The sequence below is a fragment of the Melitaea cinxia genome, chromosome 19 (genome assembly GCF_905220565.1).
Source record: "Melitaea cinxia chromosome 19, ilMelCinx1.1, whole genome shotgun sequence".
Taxonomy (NCBI): domain Eukaryota; kingdom Metazoa; phylum Arthropoda; class Insecta; order Lepidoptera; family Nymphalidae; genus Melitaea; species Melitaea cinxia.
In genome coordinates, this window is record NC_059412.1 from 2,703,304 (window position 1) to 2,726,197 (window position 22,894).

General features: G+C 35.5%; 2 protein-coding genes across 2 annotated transcripts; one reads left to right on the forward strand and one right to left on the reverse strand.

The window, feature by feature from the left end:
• Positions 1 to 319: 319 nt before the first annotated feature.
• Positions 320 to 14,161, reverse strand: LOC123663050 (centrosomal protein of 97 kDa; the record flags this gene model as incomplete). The annotated part of the gene is made up of 14 exons (XM_045597791.1): positions 320 to 1,048; positions 2,178 to 2,236; positions 3,277 to 3,402; positions 3,831 to 3,916; positions 5,276 to 5,397; positions 6,048 to 6,606; positions 7,284 to 7,478; positions 8,405 to 8,483; positions 8,915 to 9,071; positions 10,071 to 10,154; positions 10,783 to 10,982; positions 11,407 to 11,522; positions 11,825 to 11,969; positions 13,982 to 14,161. Coding segments are annotated over 14 exons (2,214 nt in total), but the record flags the coding sequence as incomplete, so codon positions are not given.
• Positions 14,162 to 14,825: 664 nt separating this feature from the next.
• Positions 14,826 to 21,095, forward strand: LOC123662646 (GPI mannosyltransferase 3). The gene is made up of 10 exons (XM_045597456.1): positions 14,826 to 14,869; positions 15,216 to 15,487; positions 15,761 to 15,986; positions 16,762 to 16,909; positions 17,363 to 17,491; positions 17,934 to 18,086; positions 18,927 to 19,028; positions 19,865 to 20,044; positions 20,375 to 20,597; positions 20,973 to 21,095. The coding sequence occupies exons 2-10, from the start codon at positions 15,224 to 15,226 to the stop codon at positions 21,060 to 21,062; spliced, it is 1,515 nt and encodes a 504-aa protein (XP_045453412.1). The 5' UTR covers positions 14,826 to 14,869; positions 15,216 to 15,223; the 3' UTR covers positions 21,063 to 21,095.
• The last annotated feature ends 1,799 nt before the right edge of the window (positions 21,096 to 22,894 follow it).

Consider the following 22,894-nt stretch of genomic DNA (forward strand, 5'->3'; position numbering starts at 1 on the left):
CTCGGAGAACACGTTAAGCCGTCGGTCCCAATTGTTATCATGTACACCTGATAGCAGTCTTTACTCATTCATAGTAGGGAATATATCCGCCAACTTCCAATACAGCAGCAAAATTGTTTGACCTTCTGAATTTAGTATTAATAATTGTCAAGTACTAATGTTAATTTTTAATGGTTTATTTTACTGAATTTATTAGAGAAAAAGTTTATTTTTGATGATTAATTCGTTATGTATGGAGGGAAACACTATATATTTGTGACTCAGTGAGACCAGACCTTGGATGGTTATTTCACAGATACTTAATTTTAAATGTTTGAGGTTAATATAACGTTTTTTTTTTTTTTATTAATTAAATATGTTGAGTGGTACATTTAAATGTTTTATATTCTGTAGAAAAGTAAAGTGATCTCTAATACTAATATGTTGATTTGTGAGTGAGCCATTCGTGTTCATTTAGTTCTACGTTAAACTTATACATTAAATAATAGTAATAAATAATTAAATCTAGTGTCATGAGATTAAATAAAATAACTAATTTGCGTGAGCTAAATAAATAAGATTCAAAATACCTTACACTACTATTTTCGACATTGGCAACATTTAAGGGCATTTTTTTGTCATGTTAACAATTTAGAAGTACAAAATTTATAAAAAAAATTAAGCCTCTGTCTTTTTTTCTGTCTTTTGACATTTAAATCACAGCTAAATTAAAAAAAAAGAAAAACTTAACAGTGCGTGATACGTAAGCTCGTTGTTTAGCCGCGTGATTTCTCTTTAAGACGTACTTTCTGACCTATGTCTATCTCTTTCTCACTATTATTGTGAGTAAAGCGTGAAAGAGATAGAAAGAGTAAGTGTCTTTTTAATAAGAAATTTTGGCTTATTTAAGCGAAGCATGCGACAATGGACCTTAATGCTAAAGCGGTAAAACATGTAACAGCATCAGTCGGTAATAATTTCCCGCTCGTTGTGATTTTCTATGCTCGGCTCTTCGATCACTGACTCCGTTCGTTCTATGTCCAGATTGTCTACTTCTGTAGGTTTATCGCTAAAAAAAATATTATTTCGATATTATACATTTATTGAACGTAATTATGGTATTATAATATTTTAAGTGTGTTTCATATGAGTATTATGAAAGCTTGCACATACACTTTTTAAGTACATTTAAAAATATTTGTTACATTAATATTACAAGCAAATAATCGATTATGATTAATTTTTAAACATTATTTCATTTTTTTTAATCCTCGATTTAATACTAATATTTGTCTGTGGCATCGTAGTTCTCGCACTGATGGACCAATTTTGATGAAATATGCAGGGCATTTTTGCCATAAAATGGAACATAATTTTTTTTTTATATTGATGCAGGACACAGCACGATACATCTTGCTCAAAATCTGGATCAGCCCGTCTAGGGAAGTACGTCGACCTAAAAGAAGATCACAACAAAATAGAACGGGTCTCAAGCTGTGTAGTTCCTGTGGTGAGTAAGGTAGAGCTACTGGGGTGTTGTAGGCGTCTACGGGCTACGGTAATAGCTTACCACCAGGTGAGCCATATGCTTGCTAGCCGACCTAATTATATAAAAAAGGTAAAGTATGTACGTAAGGTGTGACAACCGCTCTGGTGTAATGTTGCGTGTGCCGTATCAGGCTAAACACCGACGGTCGCAGGTTCGACTCCCGCTCGAAGTGGATATTTGTATTCGTACAAATATTTATTTCCGGGTGTAGTCGGTAGTCGTCGTGGATCTTCCCACCGCGCCTTGGGGAGCACGTTCAGAACACGTGACGCCGTCGGTCCATTACTTATAGCAGGGAGCACATCGGGGCAGCGCGGTGCAGTAGTTTGAACTGAGGTAGGGCACAGCAGGAATTTCCTGCTCAAAATCCGGAGCAGCCCGACTGGGGTACTACCTCGACCTTATAGAAGATCACAGCAAAATAATACTGTTTTCAAGCAGTATTGTGTTCCTGTTGGTGAGTAAGGTGACCAGAGCTCCTGGGGGGATTGGGGGTTGGGTCGGCAACGCGCTTGCGATGCTTCTGGTGTTGCAGGCGTCTATAGGCTACGGTAATCGCTTACCATCAGGTGAGCCGTACGCTTGTTTGCCGACCTAGTGACATAAAAAAAAAGTAAGCAAGGCGTGTCCCCACGTGCTCGATACCCACGTGCGCGCGGGAGCCAGCGCCAGCCACTGCGGCCGCCGCAACCCGCCGCCGCGCTCCTCCTGTGACATTTTTTTTTTTAATACCTCCGACATGGGGTCTAGTGACGTCTGACTTCACACACGCTCGCTTGGGGGGGGGGAGCCGGGGAGTGAGGGACGGGAGCGAGGCGGGGGGTGTGATCGGGCGGGGCGAGCATTGAGAGCGAGATATAAGGATGTGAAGATAGATAGTTACGTTTCGTATATTACTGTGGGGGCAATAGAGCACACACGCACGCACGCTCACTTGGGAGCGAGCGGGGAGTGCGGGACGGGAGAGGCGAACGTTGAGAGCGAGGTACAAGTCAGTGAAGATAGAAAGAGGGACAGTTACGTTTCGTATATTACTGTGGGGGCAATAGAGAGAATCGAGCGTACATTTTCTTTCTCTCTTTCTCATAATTTGAATTATTAATATATACATATAGATGGAGCTAAAGAAGTTTTACTTCGGTCGTGTGATCTAAAACACACTCTTTTTTTACTTTAACAGGCACGTTACGTCATGTTGACATAAAAAAATGACTCGTTTTGCTAACGAATCGATCAATGTCAAAACATTTCGTAAATAGTCGAAACTTAATGCCTCTGTATTAAAGTAACAGTCAGCCAATAGTTTACCGTATTTTAATTTATTTATATTAAAAAAAATATACCAAAGCTAGGATAAACTTAGAAGCGGGAATCGAACCCACAAACCTATAGAGCAGAAAACCGAGCCACAGAAGAACACGAACAAAAACGACAAACGTAATTTCATGAGCTTAATTTGACAATCATTAAATTAATCAACCCAACTCAGCCCAGTAAAATCCAGTCTGGTCTCAATCACTTAAATCACTTCAGCCTATCGCAGTCCACTGCTGGGCATAGGCCTCCCCAAGTTCGCGCCACACATCCCGGTCTTCCGCAATCCTCATCCAGCCCACACCGGCAATCTTACGTAGATCGTCGGTCCAACGGGCCGGAGGACGTCCCACACTGCGTTTGCCAAGACGCGGTCTCCACTCTAGGACCCGTCAATCATTTAAATCCAGTTATGTAATATGTGATATAGTAACCTGTGGTGTGACGACAGCGCTGATCTCGGTCTGCGTAGCGACCGGTGCTGCCACTGTCACCGGAGAGGTGCGACTTCGATTCACTGAGCGCAACACCTCTCGCATGCAGCCCTGCAACTCCGACACCTGCAAACATATAATGATAATATAATAATAGCATTTATATCAGTCAGGTCTTCCATTCATCATTACAGCCCATACAGTCCACTGCTGGACATAGGCCTCCACAAGTTTACGCCAAAAATAACGTGAACTCATGTGTTTTGCCCATAGTCACCACGCTGGGCAGGCGGGTTGGTGACCGCAGTACTGGCTTTGTCGCACCGAAGACGCTGCTGCCCGTCTTCGGCCTGTGTATTTCAAAGCCAGCAGTTGGATGGTTATCCCGCCATCGGTCGGCTTCTTAAGTTCCAAGGTGGTTGTGGAACCTTGTTATCCCTTAGTCGCCTCTTACGACACCCACGGGAAGAGAGGGGGTGGCTAAATTCTTGTGCCGTAGCCACACAACACAGTCTTCCATTAATCACGTGAAACTCGAAAATTCACGAACTAACCTGAACTTGCAAGGAAACACATATATTTGTAAGCTGCCGCAGAGCTTCTGAATTATCTTCAGATTCCGACTCTCTGTTCTTAGGATCTGAAATAAATATACAACCTTTATCTTCTGCGTCCTTTGAACTAAAATTTGATCCGTGTTTATACTGGCAAACACTCAAATCTTGTGATTTGTTTATAAGACATGGTTTAATTAGTAACAATAATACGACGATGATGCGTTAGCGCAGCGGTCACAGCTGTGGCTGTTGCGCTAGCGGTCGCGGGTTGGATCCTCGCTCACGACAGACATTTGTATTGGCCATATAGATACAATACAATACAAATACTCTTTATTGTACACTATCAGAGAAAAAATCTTACACCGAAAAAGAAAATATAGACATGTACAAAAGGCGGTCTTATCGCTAAAAGAGCGATCTCTTCCAGACAACCTCAAGCATGAAAAGGACATGACAAAAGAATTAGACGGCATGGAGATGTACATACATAATATATATACATAATACGTAAATATACATACATATACACATTACACACACATACATACATATAGATGACTGAGCGTTTACGCTTGTGTATTGTGTGTGTTTCTGAACCCCTGACGCAGGACAAAATCCTCGTTGAGTGTGAAGCGTTTAATATTTATTAACAATTTGACTTCTCAAGTTTTCACTGTCATTACTACTGTGATGACGACCGCTCTGCGGTAGTGGTGCGTGTGCCGTGTCAGCGACGCCTAAACACCGACGGTCGCGGTTTCATTCCCGCTCAGAGTGGATATTTTTGTTAGTACAAATATTCATTTCCAGTCTGGTTGTTAGTCTTTGTGGGTCTGTCTCCCCACCGTGCCTCGGAGAGCACGTGAAGCTGTCGGTCCCTGTTGTTATTAAGTACACCTGATAGCGATCGTTACTCATATATCATCATTATAGTAGGGAATATATAATATTTTTAATATTTTATTTATATAATATAAAATTTATAATATTTTTTGTATTATTAATCTTTGTTTATTATTGTGTTGTTGTCATCTTTGTATACAGTCTAGTATTATTTATGTTTTCGCTATCTGAACGCAAAGTCTGAATATGTAACAATAAACTAATTTTTGGGGAAGACACTGTGGCCTGTAACAGCTTTTTTTAAGCTAGCGCGGGTCGCAGGGCTTCTTAATAATGAAAACTACATGATTTGAGCAAAATAAAAACCATTTTATTATTATTATTATAATATCCGCCGACCCGCATTGGAGCAACGTGGCGGATTAATCTCTGATCCATTTCCTACATGGAGAAAGAGACATATGCCCAGCAGTGAGATATTAGAGGCTGAAGCATACTACTATGGCCTACATATAAAATAGGATATTTACCATGTCATTAGTCGCTTTTGAGTTCCCAAAACTGTGTGTGTTAATTTTTTATCATGTAATACATACCGGTACTCTGCAACGTTGACACTTTCTTCCAGAGCGCGTTGATCGCTTGCATCTGCAACTGCTGGATCTTCCTCTCACTTTCTAACGCCGCTTTTGTTGCTTCCATATCGCATGTTAGACGTCTATAAAACACAACGAAAGATAATATTAATTTCGTACCAAGTTATTATAACGAATAAATAATATAACCTCGAGGGCCGCTTTCACCAGTTGTGAATAATGCTATTTGACGGATGACGATACAAAAAAACTTAATAGACGTAACTTATTTGCAGGATAAACATTATCCAGAACTGGTGAAACGGGCTCCAAATGTAGTTTGATAACGCTTTTGATACAATTTAGATCTAACTTAAAAAATAAACATTGTTTAGAAATAATTTCAAAACCTCTGACATAGCTTAAAGCCTAACAAAAATAGCCATATAAACAAACAATGAAGAATTTCCTGTACAAAAACTTGCTTTTAAAAAAGGCTTATCTGCAACCCCACAGTAGAGTAATATGTCAGATATACTTCTACCCTCTTTCTTCATAGGGGAGAAGACCTTCGCCCAGTATTAGGACACAAGAGCTCAATGCAGTACTGAACACGTTAATAATGAACAAATATTTTGAGTCAGATTTGATTAATGATCTAACATATCTAAACATGTTATACACAAACTTTGCAGATGCCGCCTCATTGGGCATGTTTCTTCTTACTTCACAATTTTGCATTAAATTACTTTGTGTGTGATGTGCAATAGAAGAATAAATGAATAAAACTCACTGTATATGCTGCCTCGCCCTTGCCGCCTGTATCGCATGTAATATCCTCAAGGTGTCCTTATTAAGGTTCCGGCTCCGGTACCCACGCCACATCTTTTGTATAGTAACCGCTGCCATCGTTTCCACACTCATCTTCTTCTGGCGCCTCTGATTCGACGCGAGCTTTATCACTTCCAGCTTATCCGGATCTATATTGTCCTCTTTATCACTGTTTCCATTTAACTTTCTCTCATTTTTGGTTTCAATCTTCGAGAGACTACCCTTTCTTTCAACTTTAGACTTTAGTTTAGGGGACGATGTTACACTCTTTGTAAGTTTTGGTGATCCTTTGAGATTTTTGCTAATCGCTTGCCGTTTTTCCTCATTAACGCTACTAGTGCTCGATTGTGAGGAGTTGGACACGCTGTTGGTCGAATTTGTGCATTTTGGTATAGTTTTCTGTATGTCGTATATAGGGTCCTGATAGTCGGGACTCATTAGAGATTCTGGTACAGGCACCATTTTCGATGCGGCTTCCAGAGATGTGTTCACTGGTTTGGCTTGGGGTGGCGGCGTGCATTCTATTAAATAAAGTATAAATTGCTTATGTTTCTACACTTTGCACCTGTTTATTTTGATCTATGTTATTTGAAATTAAACTTAACCACATTATATCAAATATCGCAAGGATGAAATACACGAGACTACCGAACTAAATGCACAAAACGAACAATAAAATATTTTTTGTCAATTTTTCGTCATTTTATCGCTAAGCTTGTTAGTCATCGAGGGAGGGTATAGCAAGATAAGAAGGCCCCCGGGGTGCGGGCGGCGGGTCGGGATCCATCGTCCACATTGCGTAGCCCGAAGACGAGGACTGAGGCTTTGCACCGCGGGGGCTTGCGGTAATGAGGATTTCACCACGTAAATCAAAAAAGGTATATAGCAAGATATACCTTGCTCAAAATCTGGAGTCTAAAAGTCGACTGGGGAAGTAACACGACATTACAGAGATTAAGTCAGGCAACACTGCCCTCAAGTAGTGGTGTGTTCCTGTGGTGAGTAAGACGACCAGAACTCCAGGGGAGGCTCAGAGGTAGGGTAGGCATCGCGCTGACAATGCTCTTGACAGGCTTCTATAAGCAACAGTAACCTATTACCATCAGGTAGACCGTACGCTTGTTTGCCACCCTAGTTGTATAAAATAAAAGAAAGTCAGAAAAGATAGGTTTTACTACAACCTGCTATTAATTCTTACCCGAACTTCTGTCCTTGCGGTCTGAGTGTTGGGGACTTTCAAATGTAGACGGTGGGTTGTGGGTATGAGACGGAAGTTCCCCAGAACACGAGGCTGACATTAGGTGTGAAGGGGAGCCTTTATGGGCCAAGGCGGCGTGGAAACTTGAGCTTAGACGATCCGGAGACTTGCCTACGTGCCGCTGGGATATACGTGCTGAAAACAAAACAATTTATTGAATTTTGCTATAAGTAATTAATTTTTAAAATAAAACTTCTTTACGAACGCTTGACTTGGGGTGTGAGCTGGTGAATGAGTGACGAGAACGTTACGAAAAGTGCTACAGGCAAGGCTAACGGAGCAAGAGAGAGGTGCGAGCACACATTTTCTTTCTCTCATAGCCAGTTACGTTTCGTACATCTAAGACACAGTGCAGGCCTCTTGTGCAGTAGTGTTACTTCAGTCGTGTGATCTAAAGCATACTCGTTTTTTTTTATAGTCTAATTTTAGAATTAAATTTCTCTTCTATGAACGATCGCTTTCAGGTGTGCATAATAACAGGCGGCAATGACAGCTTTACTAGCGCTCCGTACAGAGGAGGCTCACAAGAATTAATTGTTACGGATTAAACGTGTACTGTAGTACCAAGCAATGAAATTTTGAATAAACGAGTATCAGTTTTGTAGGCAAGTGAACGCGGATACACAGGCGAGAATTATGCTTCAAAAATGAGTAGCAGTTATTATCACTATGTTATATAAAACAAAGTCGCTTTCTCTGTCCCTATGTATGCTTAAATCTTTAAAACTACGCAACGGATTTTGATGCGGTTTTTTTAATAAATAGAGTGATTGAGAAGGAAGATTTATATGTATAATACATGCATAATATAATAGAGGAAAACTGATAGTTTTTGCAACTGTGAGAAGCCGGGGCGGGTCGGTAGTATTATTTATATAACAAAATTACATTGAATAATTATTAGATTAAGAACTACATATAATTTAAAAAAAATTACCCATATTTTTTTTCAAGTTGTGCAATACTTTGTAGAAAATTGCACAGATGCTAAATTTAAGAAAGTGTAATATAAAAAAATATATTTATAATTACGAATACCACAAAAGTATTTTCTTACTTACACTGCATTCTCGGTGACTGTATTCTGGATTTAACCGGACTGTGGTTCTGATCCTTGAGTTGTTGTTGGTGATGTTGAGCCTGGAGAAAAAAATCGTTTTTGAACTATGACATTTCCTCTTTGTATGACAATATATACTTATTTTAGCTACTAAAATATAAGTATTTAACTATAATCTATAAAGTAAGGAAAATGTTTACTGATGGAGATATGCTATATAGTTTTTTTAAGAAAGAGGATTAAAGACTAATCTCCCACATTTATTGCGGAAACGTATATATAGTTGTTATTGATAATCTCTGATTAGTAATGTAGGTGCAGCAGTATTGCGAGTTAATATCCAAACCTTTTCCTCCTAGGATGCTTATACGTAATGACAGGAAATTCTTTTAGAATGTGTATAATTATGCGTGTACGTGCTTGTGTGTGTGTGTGTGTGTGTGTGTGTGTGTGTGCGCGCATGTGTGCGTGTGTGTGCGTGTTTGTGTGAGAGAGAGAGAGTGCGGGTGACCTTGCTCAGTATGAGCCTCAGCTTCCTCTGGTCCTCGGTCTCGAGCGCGTCGGCGGTGAGCGGGCAGCTGGCGGCGAGGTAGGCGCACAGCTCGCGCTGCTGGCCCGCCTGGAAGTGGCGGCCCTTGCCCTGGCTGTACAGCCACTCGGCCTTCAGGCTACGGCAGAACGACATTCGCACCACGTCAACGATGTTTGTTGCTGACAACACTCGCGTATTTTAAGATTCAGCGCCTTGGATCAATAAAGTTTGCAGTGCCATAAATTAACGAAAAAAAAAAGAAAAAATCCTCTTATGGTCGGATTGTGCCCCTCGCCATATCCCTTTTGCTCCCATCTTATCCTCTCTATCCTTTTCCTATGGCAAATACGCTCTTGACTAATAGTTGACCAACATCCATAGTCACTCTGTGATATTGAACTAACGATGGATCTTCCTATCAACTTTCAACCAAATCGTTAAAGATGGCACATTTTTATGTATTGAATAACAAAAATAAATTTTGATTTGAATTATTTGAAATTTGATGGTATTAGGCTTTAAACCATTTTGATGATAAAACATGCGTTGCCATAACTATGGGCACATGGATTGGCTACTTGGATAAACTCACCGCCTCAGGACATACAACTTCTGCCACCTTCTAACCAAATCGATGAAGGTGGCAAGACAGCCGTGTCACCTATTTTTCGTGTGTGTACAATACGATAATCAATTTTGTTTCTAATTTTTTTAACTGTCTAATTATTCGCGGTAGACGAATTCCAATTTCTAACAGAATCGTTAACGATGACACGACTGGCGTGCCATGTATTCTTGTGCGTAGTGCATATTGAGAACCAATTATATTTCTAAATATTTTAATTGGCTTACTACTAAGCTATACAACAGTCAATGGTAAAATAAGCGTTCCTTCAAGTTTTATAGCTCTTGGCACGACAGCCGTGTCTCGTTCATTCCAAATCAACGGGAAAAGTTCAATCCTAATAACTACTGATTTAATTTAAAGTTCTCACATTCAATTAAGTTTTTTCAATTTTAATATTTATTGAAGTATAAAAAATCGAAAACATGACACAACATTAAAAATGTACACTCAATACACACATAGCGCTAATAAAATCGTTAAGACTATCAAATGATCATACAAACTTACCTTTCAATAGCACTCACTATAAAGCCATCAATTGACTTCACGCTCATTATCCAGTTCAGAATGAAAGGACGGTAATCAAAGCCTCTGTTGTTATTTTATTAAGAAAATAAAAAATAAAAATAATTAGATTAAAATTGCTTGTGTTAAAAACTATGAATGCGAATTTTTTTACATTTTTAGATAAAATATTTTTTAAAAAAACATATCACTTCAGCCTATAATATCTCACAGCTGGGCATAGGGCTCTTTTCTTATGTAGGAGAAGGATCAGAGCTTAATCCACCACGCTGCTCCAATGCGGGTTTGTGGATATATTCCCTGCTATGAGGAACGATCGCTAACAGGTATACGTGTAATACATGATAACAACCGATGGCTTAACGCGCAATCCGAGGCATGGTGGGGACACCCACAAGGAGGACCAACGCTTAACGTGTTCTCCGAGGCACGGTGGGGAGACCGACTAGGACCGCACAAACACCGAGACCACGGCAAACATCTGTATGTCCAACACAAACGTTTCTCATGTGTGGGGATCGAACCCGCAACCGCTAGCGCAACAGCCATAAACCAGTGCTGTGACGGTTGCGCCAATGCGTCGCGTATATTAATATATAGATTAAATATTCCCGATTTTCAATCTTAAAGATGAGCGACAGTTAATCCAGTCAAAGATTTATCTCGAAATTAATTAATATTTTTCAAAGGATACAATTTGTCCTTCCCAGCCATAGCGACGCACGGATTGCCTTGCATAGTAAAACTATCCAACTGACTGAGATGCACTAAATGAGATACTTCATTCAAATCCTGTATATTGTTATGAGCGAGACCTAGATGTGAGAGCTGGGATGGTAGGTAGCGCTCACACTGCCGTAGATCCATTATACGGTTACGTTCCAGATTTAAATGCTGAAATATGTATTATAAAAAGGTTTTATTACCAAAGAATTCAATTTGAAAAATATAAATGAAGAAAAACATGATTGTCCAAAAATACTTATTACTTGTTTTGAGAAAAAAGAAACAAGGAAAGAAAAACATAGAATGTTAAATGTTGCATATTGACGTTAAAATTGTACGTTTCAAAACAGAAAATTATAGGAATTAAAAAATTAAAATCAAATATATCTTTATTCAAATAGGCTTCAAAAGTACCTTTGACAAATTAAAATATTAATTACATTTCTAAAATTTTAATTTTGATTATGTGAGCATTTCTATAATGTAAATTTGAATAATATTTACTTGTATATTATTATTTTTTACAATAAGATTTCTATAGTAGTACTGATTTATTAAATAAAAATAAATAAAAAACTGGTTCAGTAATTACCTTTAAATTTTTCATATAAGATATATCAGCGATAAATGATATCTGATTGTTGGAGAGGTCCAAATGCTCTAGGTGTATGTTGTGGTTCAGGTGTTCTATTGACTTGATGTTGTTTCCTTAAAATAATTTATATTATTTATGGGTAAACTGATAGAGATCTCTTTTAGAGATAAGTTCGCCCTTGCAAATTGCCATTATAATGAGGAAAGGTATGATTGTTTGTTTGCTTTGAATAGGCTCCAAAACTACTGTACTGATTAGAAAAATTCTTTTACTGTTGGGAAGCTACACTATCTCCGGTTGACATAGACTATATTATATTTTATATATATAATTTTTAATATTGAAATTTTTGTTAAATACCCATGTGAAGCCAGGACGGGCTGCTAATAGTTCTATAAAAGTATATTTTACTCACCAGCTAATTTCAAAACCTTTAAATATATCATATCTTTTAGCCCTTCTATCTGTAGAATACCATTGTTGTTGAGGGCTAAGACCCGGATGTTGGACAGTCTGGACACTCCATGCATACGGACAAGAAAATTGTTGCATATTGATAACTGCAATAAGGTATTTACAATCAATATTCATATAATTATGTCAATAATGTTAGTTTTTAAACTATATTAACAACATCCACAGGCTCTTACTTGCCATTGCTATTTGTACTACAAAAAATATTTGTTTCATAGACCAGCAGTTCTAAAATTGCCTACAATTGCTAAGATGGTCCGACGCTGACAGCTTTTTATTGTTATAAAGATATTAATATATAATGAATATATTAAACATTCAATAACACGTTTGTTTAATTATTTTTAATTTATCAACATAGACATACATATCTCAAATATATATTACATTTAGATGAACTACATTATTATCATATACACACATAAACTAGCAAATATTAAAAATTTGTAAATAACCAATACTTGTTTAACCCTAGGATGGTAACAGGGGTGCCCCGACACCCCAGGTGAGCAATCACGCGCCGATTCGTTAAAAATTATTTGCTGTCTCACTTTAGCATTTTGTGTATTCTTTTGTCTTACCATGAGCGGTGGGAGCGGCAACGCGTCAATTTCGTTCTGCAGGTATGTTTGGGGTGTTGCGTCACCCCTGTTACTATTTACGTAACTATTTACATGGGTATTTTCTTTTGTTACTGTATTTTTTATATGTTATTTTCAGTTCATTATGGCGTTTCGTAATAATGAGGAGCTTGAGCGGTACTTAAATAATATTGCTGAGAATGATGAGAGTGAAACAGAACCAATAGAGGCGGAGAAGGCTTCTGAAAATGAAGATAACATCTCCGTGCATTCCGAACAAGACGACATCATTTCCGGCTAAGACGAAGATGATGTTCCTTTGTCACAGCTTCAAGGGAGTGTTTTGAGAGGTTAAAAATGGTCATGTTTGGTCAAACCAAGAAATTGACAGATGTGCTCCCAAATACAAAAACCAACGTTTTGCTCATAAAACAGAGAGGAACGTCGGGAAATATAAGGGCTATTCTAAATGTCCCCGAAGAATTTCCAGCAAGTGAACCCCCCGCCAAATTACAAAAGCAAGCTCGATGTGCATTGTGTCCTCGAAAGAAGGACAAAAAAGTAAAGATTTTTTGTTCAAAATGCAAAAGACCTGTGTGCCCTGAACATCGTGTGGAAATTTGTATCGATTGTGTTTAAGTGCACATAAAACATTTTTGTTTAAATCTAATCCCATTTAGTTACTTATTGATCCCAAAAAGAGTGTTCTTTTAGTTTATTTAAAGAATAAAAAGTTTTATTTTTCATTAAACAAAAGTTTTTTATTCATTTTATTAACATGGGGTGATGTGGTACCCCTGTTACTATGCGTGTTCATTTAAATTATGTTACCATCGTAGGGTTAACAAGGCATTGTTTAAATTATGACTATGTCAGTATGTAATTTTCTGCAATATGGTACTGCTAAAGCAGGAATCTGGAAAGCTGGAATTGAATAAAGAATTATAAAAAATAAAAAACAAGTGGCAACCTCTGAATTAGATTTTTTATATACATTAGAACAAATTAATTCTTTTCAAACCTAATCAAATATATACATCAAATTCATCAATCATAATTTTAAGTTTTTCCTCATTTTAGCAAATGACTTTACTTTCAAATATTGGAATTGTGGCTAGTTGGAATAGATAAGCTTTGAAAACTATTTCCTGATATGTGTATATATGGGCTATATTTAAAATATTCATATTTTTTAAATTCATTTTCGTCAGTTCAGTTCTAATTTTAAATATACGTATTTTTTTTAAAATTATGGTTTACAGTTATAAAATAATATAAAGGTTTATTTAAATAAAATTAAATATAAAGGTATTATTAGAAAGGTTTCGAATTTGCATACATAGTAATTACTAATGTTTCCACTTGCATACAAAGATGGATCTTTTGTATGATTAATTGTTTTCGATTACACTTTGTCGGTGACTGTATAATTAATTTAAACCTTATTTAGTATTTAATCATAAATAATAATAATGGAAACGTCATTCTATTACATATAAGTAAGAAACACGTCTTACGCTCTCAACTCGATTGTATGAATCGATATTGTCCAGCCGCTGAAGTTCATTCTGGTCGAGAATCAAATTAATGATAGATTTAGATTCTTCGGGAGGCGCTTTCTCTATTTTCTTAAGCCCACGCCTCGACAAATCAAGTGTCTCCTTGTTTGAATCGTCTGCAAGAAAATCAACTGTAAAATTAAATCACATCAGACAAATAACACACTTTAAATTATAAACTTACTCATTTTTAAAAAATCTTTATCATGATTTGATTTTTAAATATTCTTAATGTTACAGTTTTCCATAAAAATCAACATTCGTAAATTAACGTTCCGAACACCAAAACAAACTTCAACTAATTGTCAACGCTTGATTGATTTAATTTTTTAAAAATTCGTTAGTAATACAACAAAATTCTGTGATGTTTTAAATTTAATTTTATCAACGTAATTAACATTAAAAATTTTTTGGTCAGTATTTCAATTAATATTATGCAGATATATTAATATTTTCGACACGCCTTAAATAAACCTTAAATTACATCTCGATTATAGTTTTGGAACTGTTCCGTAATGACATAAGACTAGATAAAATGAAGGCTTTGATGACATTCAAGATAACAGTCCTTAAAATCCTAAATGTTGATTATTAGTTGATGTCACCATTCTTATTTTGAACGCATCGAAACTAGTGCTTGAAAACAGAAATCGAAATTCTTTAATATTAAGGTTTACTTCAAACTTTCAAGGATTAATTTAAAAAAGGTATTTTAATGTATTAAAACAATTTTAGTTACACATAAAAGGTTTTAATTACTTTTTATTTACGAAATTGAAATAATTTTTATCCCTATTTTTAAAGGACAACACTTCGTTTGCACAGCGGCGGTGTATTTGTCGTGAGGTTAGTGATAGTTATTTTTATGAAATAATTGTTTTCCTGTTCAAAATATAATAAATTATTACAGGAAACAAACTTAAAGTAATTATAATAAAAATTTTAAACAGGCTCAAATTTAATAAACGCTACCATTCATTCAAATTTAGCGATAATTAGAAAGGACGCTTTAGTTGACACTTTTCTCATAAACTAATTTTCGTTTGATTTAAATGTTTACGTGAATTCTTATTAGATTCATTCATATTTATATAATAATTGACAGAATATAATATAAAAATGATAAAAAATTAAAAAGCCGGGCACGTTTTAAGGTTCTATTTTTAGCTAGTAATATGTAACCTCTTTTTAGGCGGGAGAATGGTTTTGGCAAAGGGCCTGAGGCCCGCCCAGGTTGTGTCCGTGATATTGGCCGTACGCCTCCTGTCTGTTTTCCTGGTTCAGACGTGGTATGTTCCTGACGAGTACTGGCAGACCTTGGAGGTAGCCCACAAACATGCATTCGGATATGGAGCTTTGACTTGGGAATGGCAGAAGGGTATAAGGAACTACTTATACCCAAGTATTGTAGCAGTCCTGTACACGATTCTTAAGTTCACCAGACTTGATTACCCGGATGCTGTGGTAAGTTGATTTTATGATGATGATAATTTTATTTTAGAATAAGGGCCTGTTTGTCCAGTTAATGTTAAAGCTATCAGACATATAATGGTATCCACAAGAGATAAAAGTATTTTATGCATTATTCTTTTATACCTACAATTGACCTTTCTTAACCCCTCATTATTCCTGTCAGTGACTTATCTACAAGATAAAATTTTTCAACAAGAGCCCAGTGAAACAAGCCCTTTAAAATTAATTTATATATGCTATAATAATAAAATCTTTTTATTTAAGGTGTTTCTCCCTCGCATCTTACAAGCAATCATAAGTACTGCGGCCGACTACAGCTTTTACAAATGGTCCGGTAAAAGGAAATGGGCCCTCTTTCTGATCTTGACGTCTTGGTTCTGGTTCTACACATCTAGTAGAACACTCCTGCAGACCTTGGAAACTGCTTTGGTGTCTATTGCGCTGTCTATCTTTCCTTTCAAGGCTGGAAAACTTGGTTATTATGAACAAGGTTTGTTGCACACTATATAGTTTTAAAACAACTACAACAAACAAACTGCTTGAAAGCAGTATGTGCTCGAAAGTAGTTGTGATCTTCTGTAAGGTCGAGGTACTTCCCCAGTCGGGCTGCTCCAGATTTTGAGCAGGATATATCCTACTGTGCCCTACCTCAGTTAGATGTAAGAAGTAAAAAAATTGCAATTTGTATCCAATAGTATTTAATTTTCATTAAGGCAACCATTAAAATCAAAATATTGTTTATTTTCCTTATATTTATTGCATCTGGCTTATTGATGTGATGTGTGCCCTATGATGCTATAATTTAAAACATTACTGGACTGATGTCTCTGGTTGCTGATAAACTTTATCTTGCAGTTAACTTATTATTAGGATATCATATACTTATCAGTAGGATTACTAATCTATTGTATTCTGGATTCTGTTCAACATTGTTGTGAAAATTAGAAACTGATAAAATTGCCTCTTATTAAATATAATTTTTCAACAGAAGGATTTGATAAGCTTATTACTAGCTTATTGAAATAAAAGTGATGATTCCTGCCTTGTAACTAGTATTTATGTTTACTGCTCTGCTTTTGTGTCATAATTTAATATTTTACAGCATAAACAGGCATGTTTATTACAAGATTTTTGGTATTTTTAATCATGAGATTAACACAACAGAACCACATTTATTACATGGATTAACACAACATTCCAAGAAAAAATAAACATAGTTTTACATAAGCATGAGTAATTTAAAAATATTGTATGTTTGATTTCAGAGAATAATAACTGGGTGTGGTTGGCTTGTTTGTCTGTGTTCGTGAGACCAACTTCAGCACCGATATGGGTCGTTCTTGGGGCTTACAATATCACAACCACCAATCAGGGTCGTCTGAAACTCATTTTGAAATCCTATCTGCCTATTGTGTGAGTTCTACATTTTTTGTTTCTTTCATACAAAACATCTCTACATTTTATTATGAATTAATTTTTACACCCCGATTTCCCCAGTATTGATAATATAGTGTACAATAATTTTAGTGATATCATACCATCTTTTAAGCATATTTTGTATTTTCTCCCACATTAAAGTTTTGTTTGGGATGTACAATAAAATATATTTGTATCGAATGACGAAATCCTAAAACACCTTCAAAAACATTTCCTGACTTTGGGCAAGTGTCTAAAAGGACAAAATAAAAATTTATGTTATTGGAAATTGAATTCTCATAGTAATTAATTGGTTATAGTTCGCACCTGTGACCAAAAACTGTTTCAAAGCTAGACAAGTATCTATAATTTGTACATTTACAATTTTTTTTTTATTATAATATAAATATGATTTTGTTATATAAGATTAAAATTACATATTTATTTTAGTCTCATATCCGGCGGAGCATTAGTAGCACTGGACTCTTACATCTACGGAAGATTGATTGTGACTCCTTGGGAATTTTTCAAGTTCAATGTCCTACAGAATATTTCTTCTTTCTATGGAGAACACCCATGGTATGTGTTCCTTATTACAACATCTGTTAAACTCATAGAGGTTGTCCATAAAATATGTTGGGACATAGTGGGTAGGAGGGTCTTTGCTTCGTGGGATATGGCAATTAAAAAAAAGCATTTCGAAGACCCGATTGTTTTATCCAAAAAAAAAAAATTGTAGAAAAACAATGATGGGTCAAATAATTAAGTTTTATAATCCTACTAAGAAAAACTTACATAGTTCATATTGTTACTTACACACTTATATTTTTTGGATGTAAGTACTTTTCAATCAAAAAATCATTTCAAGGAAGTGGGCCTAGTTATTGTGACGTAACATTTGCTAGGGGTTAACAGAGTGTGACTTTACGTGACATGAGGGAGTGTGAGTCCAACAGATATTTGTACTGCATTTAATGATAATTTAGTTGTAATTTTCAAAATATAATTTTATTTCTTTTAGGCACTGGTATATAACACTAGGACTGCCAGCAGTACTCGGAACTAATGTCATTCCATTGTTATGGGCGGCAATAAATATTGTTCGAAGACCAAAAGAAAACAAAATTGGTTTGCTGTTGTTGATTGCAGCAGCTTTACACGTTGCAGTGCACAGGTAATTTCATCAAGTAAATTTACATATTGAATATAGACTACTAAAGAAAGGTATTCCTAGTGAAAACTATCTCATCTGTAATATAATATTTAGATTTATTTTATCATGTTGAAGACAGCGTTATTTTTGACTATCGTCATCCTCATTTCGTCATATCTTTGTTTTAACGATTTTCACAAAGTTTTTCCTAATCATGTGACGCGTTGACGTCTCTCTTGACTGAATTGCTCGTCACGACAACATACATATGTCAGTCAGTCAGTCAGTTCAGCCTATTGCAGACCACTGCTGGACATAGGCCTCCCGAAGTTCGATCAGACATCCCGGTTTGCCGCAATCCTCATCCAGCGTCCACCGGCAATGTCGCTCTACATACAGTGTCGTTCCACTCTATGCTTGGTTTCTCCTTCAAAGATAGGATTAGAAAGGAAACGTAGCGAGAGAACAAATTAACCGATGTAGCCCACATAATTAGCAACTGTTACAGAAAAATAATTTCTATTATTAAATTTCTATTACCGTTAATTTAATACAGTAACATTAAAGTTTTTGACGTGACAACGTCTTATAAATCGATGAACGCCGGCCGCATGCACGAAAAAGGATAACTCATTGTTCCGTACGCTTGCGCCCCATCTATATCTCTCCCACTCGATTGGCCCATGCGGCCGAGGAGATGTTTTGTCATGATGTTGTCATATTAAACTATCGCCTTTAAACCAACTGTGCAGACAATCAATAATTTTAGCTAAGAGAGATCATTGTCTGTCGACCTGTTAGTATTATAAGTATTTATTTGTTTTTTATATAAAATATATTAACCTTATTTCTTACTTGCAGCTTTATACCCCACAAAGAATTCAGATTTGTTTTGCCATTGCTTCCAATACTACTTTACTTAGCACAAGATGTTATTGTTCCTTGGAGTAGGAAAGCTACAAAGTAAGTAAAAAATTATAGTTCATTAATACACTACAATGAAATATTTTCATATGTTGTGATATATTAAAATAGTTTAATATTATATATATATGTACAGTTGTATGTGCATAAACCTATAAATATTCAAAGAGAGTTGTACGACGGTGACAATATTACTACCATCTGTCTTGAGAGTATTGTCAGTACAAATGCAGCTTGACATTTTCATGCAAAGATTTTTGTGTTATTATGAATTTGTAAAAGAAGTAATTTACATATACAGTATATTGTTTATATAGAAAGCGTTTGACTTAACTGCATCTTTTGTTATGCATACTGTATTTGCTTGACAACAACAACATGAAAATTATATAAATAATATGTTTTTTGTATGAAAACTATATGACGATCACAATCCAGACTGTACCATGCTGCTGCTGGACGTAGGCCTCTTATTCTGTGTTGGAGAAAGATCGGAGCCTAATCCACCATGCTGCTCCACTGCGATAACGATCGCTATCAGGTGTACATGATCACAACCGGGACTGATGGTATAACGTGCTCTCCGAGGCCCGGTGCGGAGACTTACAAGGGCAGAGATCCAAACCTAAAAGAAATGCAAACCGCCGATGTTTAGGCGCGTATATAGCACACGTACAACTACACCTGAGCAGTCGTTACCATGTACTTACGAGTAACTACATATTTTGTTTCCATCTATAACAATCACCATTGATATACAAATGACTGTCCCAATATATGTAAAACACCAATACAATACATATGTATAATGTACAATGTAACACGTATAATGCACGATTTATGTTACTATTATATTATTAAATGTTTGTTTCTAGATGGCAGTTGTACTTGACGGCTCTAGTGATTCTCGTCGGTAACTTACTGCCCAGTCTTTACTTTGGTCTCATTCACCAAAGTGGAACATTGAAAGTGATGCCTTTGCTGCGAGAGGCGATACCGAACAATCGCTCTTCCATACTGTTCATGATGCCATGCCATTCTACTCCTTTATACAGGTGAGTTGTTTTTTTTGTATGTGAATGTAAATGTGGTACCAATTTATCAAAGAAAGTTGGGTACAAAAAAATTTCCTAAAAAAAAACCTTTCCTAAATCCATATAAAAAAATATTTAAAATATTGTCAATATACAAAATTGGGCATGCAATAGTTTTGTAATGACTATAAATAAAAGAAAATAATTTGATATTCGAAGTCGATCAAACGCTAAATTTATTAAGATTATTTTGAGTATATATAGGCAGAATGTGCGTTAACTCGTACAATTATGATATATTATGATAGTTGTGTTACTATTGATATAATTAACGTTTAAATTCTATTCCAGCCATCTTCATACAAACGTCACCGCCCGCTACTTACACTGCGATCCAGTACCCCAAAATACTTACGAGTCGGAGGCTTTCTATCACAACCCACAGCGCTGGTGGGCCAGCGAGTATTCCACGAGACAAACGCCCACGTTAATTGTTCTATTTGACGTGCTGCGAGGAAGAGTCGAGAGTCTCTTAAAGGGATATGAGCTTTTACATGAATTGCCTCACACACAGGTAGGTTTTTTTTTTATACACCTAGGTTGGCAAACAAGTGCACGGTTCACCTGATGGTTAGTGATTACCGTAGCTTATAGAGGCCTGCAATTACAAAAAAATCGCCTTGCCGACCCTACCTGCGACCTTTCCCTAAAAACCTCTGGTCACCGTACTCACCACAGGAGCACGACACTGCTAGAAAGCAGTATTATTTAGCTGTGATCTTCTGTAAGGTTGATGAGCTCCTTAGGCGAGCGTTCCAGATTTTGAGCAGAATTATTGATTTTGCGATGTATAGTTTGTCAACATAATATAATTCAAGTAAGGAAAATGTACCTTTAGTCGAATAGAGAAATTATTTTTAGAGTATGTCTAAATTTTTCTTTATTACAGTACCCCAAAGGCGAAGTAGGAGAGAAGGTGTTAGTTTACAAGAAGATAGAAAGCAAAACAAAAGTACAGGCAGATGAAATAGTTCAATGATCGCAAGAAACAATATTGAACTGTTAGTAAAATATTTTTTTACCTAAATGACGAATGACATTTGTAGTCTGAAACTGTTAAGTGTTTGATTAAATTGAATTGAAGCTTTAGTATTACACATTTCAAATATTTTGTTTTTAAATTTTCTATATACATGACTACAGTAACAATAACAATCATGTTATGACATATAATAATGTCATGTCATGTCATGCAATAATGTCATATCAAGTCGTGAGCTATATTATGTCATGTCTGTCAGTTTATTTAAAATATTATTACATTCAAATATCAATAATTTTCATATGTTAATAGTGCAATGTGAAATTTTTTAAAGCATTTGACTTAAAATTGCATTTTTTTTTATCGCGGTGACGTAATAGATTATCCTATTACATACTAGTAATAAGTTTGTTCGTTAATTAAATCAAAGTATAAAATAAAATTATTATAAACTATTTATGTAATTTAGTTCAGTGACTTTCTACAGTTATACTTCCAGTGTCTCGATCTTTTAAATGTAGTTTTAAGATAGATTTATATTTGAATTAGAAATGACAATCCTTTGGTTTTGGTGTATTTAGGTTTTAGTGTTTGACGTGTCATTTTCTGATGAACGGTAGTTCGACTCATGCTTCCATTGCTTACTTTTTACTTACTAAATGTATAGAAAAATGTCTTCAAATATGTCTGATTAATAAATAGGGAAAAAAAGTCTTTCCGTCCGGAAATACATGTCCACGGATGGTATATACAAATTTTAAAAGTATTTTTCATGAGAATTGAATAAAAACTGCAATAACATTCAGTTATTATAACTATTATTGCACGTAATTTGTCAATTAACTACTATAGCTGTTTTACATAATCTGCAAATAAAAATAAAAAGAATATAATTTTGATTTAAAATAAGATTTAACTAATTCAAGTGCCAATGTAATTTTTTTTTGTCTGTAAATTATACATTATGACATATTTCAAGAAGTAATTTTGAAAGTATATTTTGAACAATATTTACTGGATAAGTTCACTGAGGAATCGAACCAATTTTATTCTTTTAATAATTTTATGTTGATATTTTAAGAAATAACATGTTACGAGTATGCTTAGATTTGTAAAAATATGCTTGGCTATTTTAAAACGAACTCCCAAAAGTGACCAATACATTTATGATTGTTTTATTTTTAATTTTTTTTTTTTTATTATTAAAATACAGTTTTGTAACAATCCAGTTGAAATCCATGACTTATTTATTACAGGTTTTAATAAATATTTCACTCGCCAAAGTTCTAACACCATACATATTGTAATAGAGAAATATCATAGCATAACGCATTTGAAACTACCACCGAATAGGAAGCTTAAAGTATAAATTGCTATTTTTATTATTTTAAGTAAATTTGAAGATTAAATTTAGATTTTTTTTATTGTTTTAATATTAACGCTTGTAACGATTTAGATATGGTTTAATGTAATTTTGTATCGCAATAATTGAAATGTGAAATAGCAACGAGTACTAAGTTATTTAAGAATTTGATTTGGACATATATTTTAATATGTACGTTTAAATTTGTTCTTCTTAAAACCATATAAGAAACTTATATAAGAAAATATTATTTACCTGGTGATCTTCTGGATGTTCTAAATTTGGAATGCCCTTCCGGCTACCGTTTTTCCAAGTAAATATAACTTAGGTATCTTCAAATCAAGAGTGAATAGGCATCTTCTAGGCAAGCGTACACCATCTTAGCCTGCACCTTCACTTACCAGGTGAGATCGCAGTCAAGCGCTAGTCTATAAATTAAAAAAAAATGTTCTGGATCAGCCTAAAG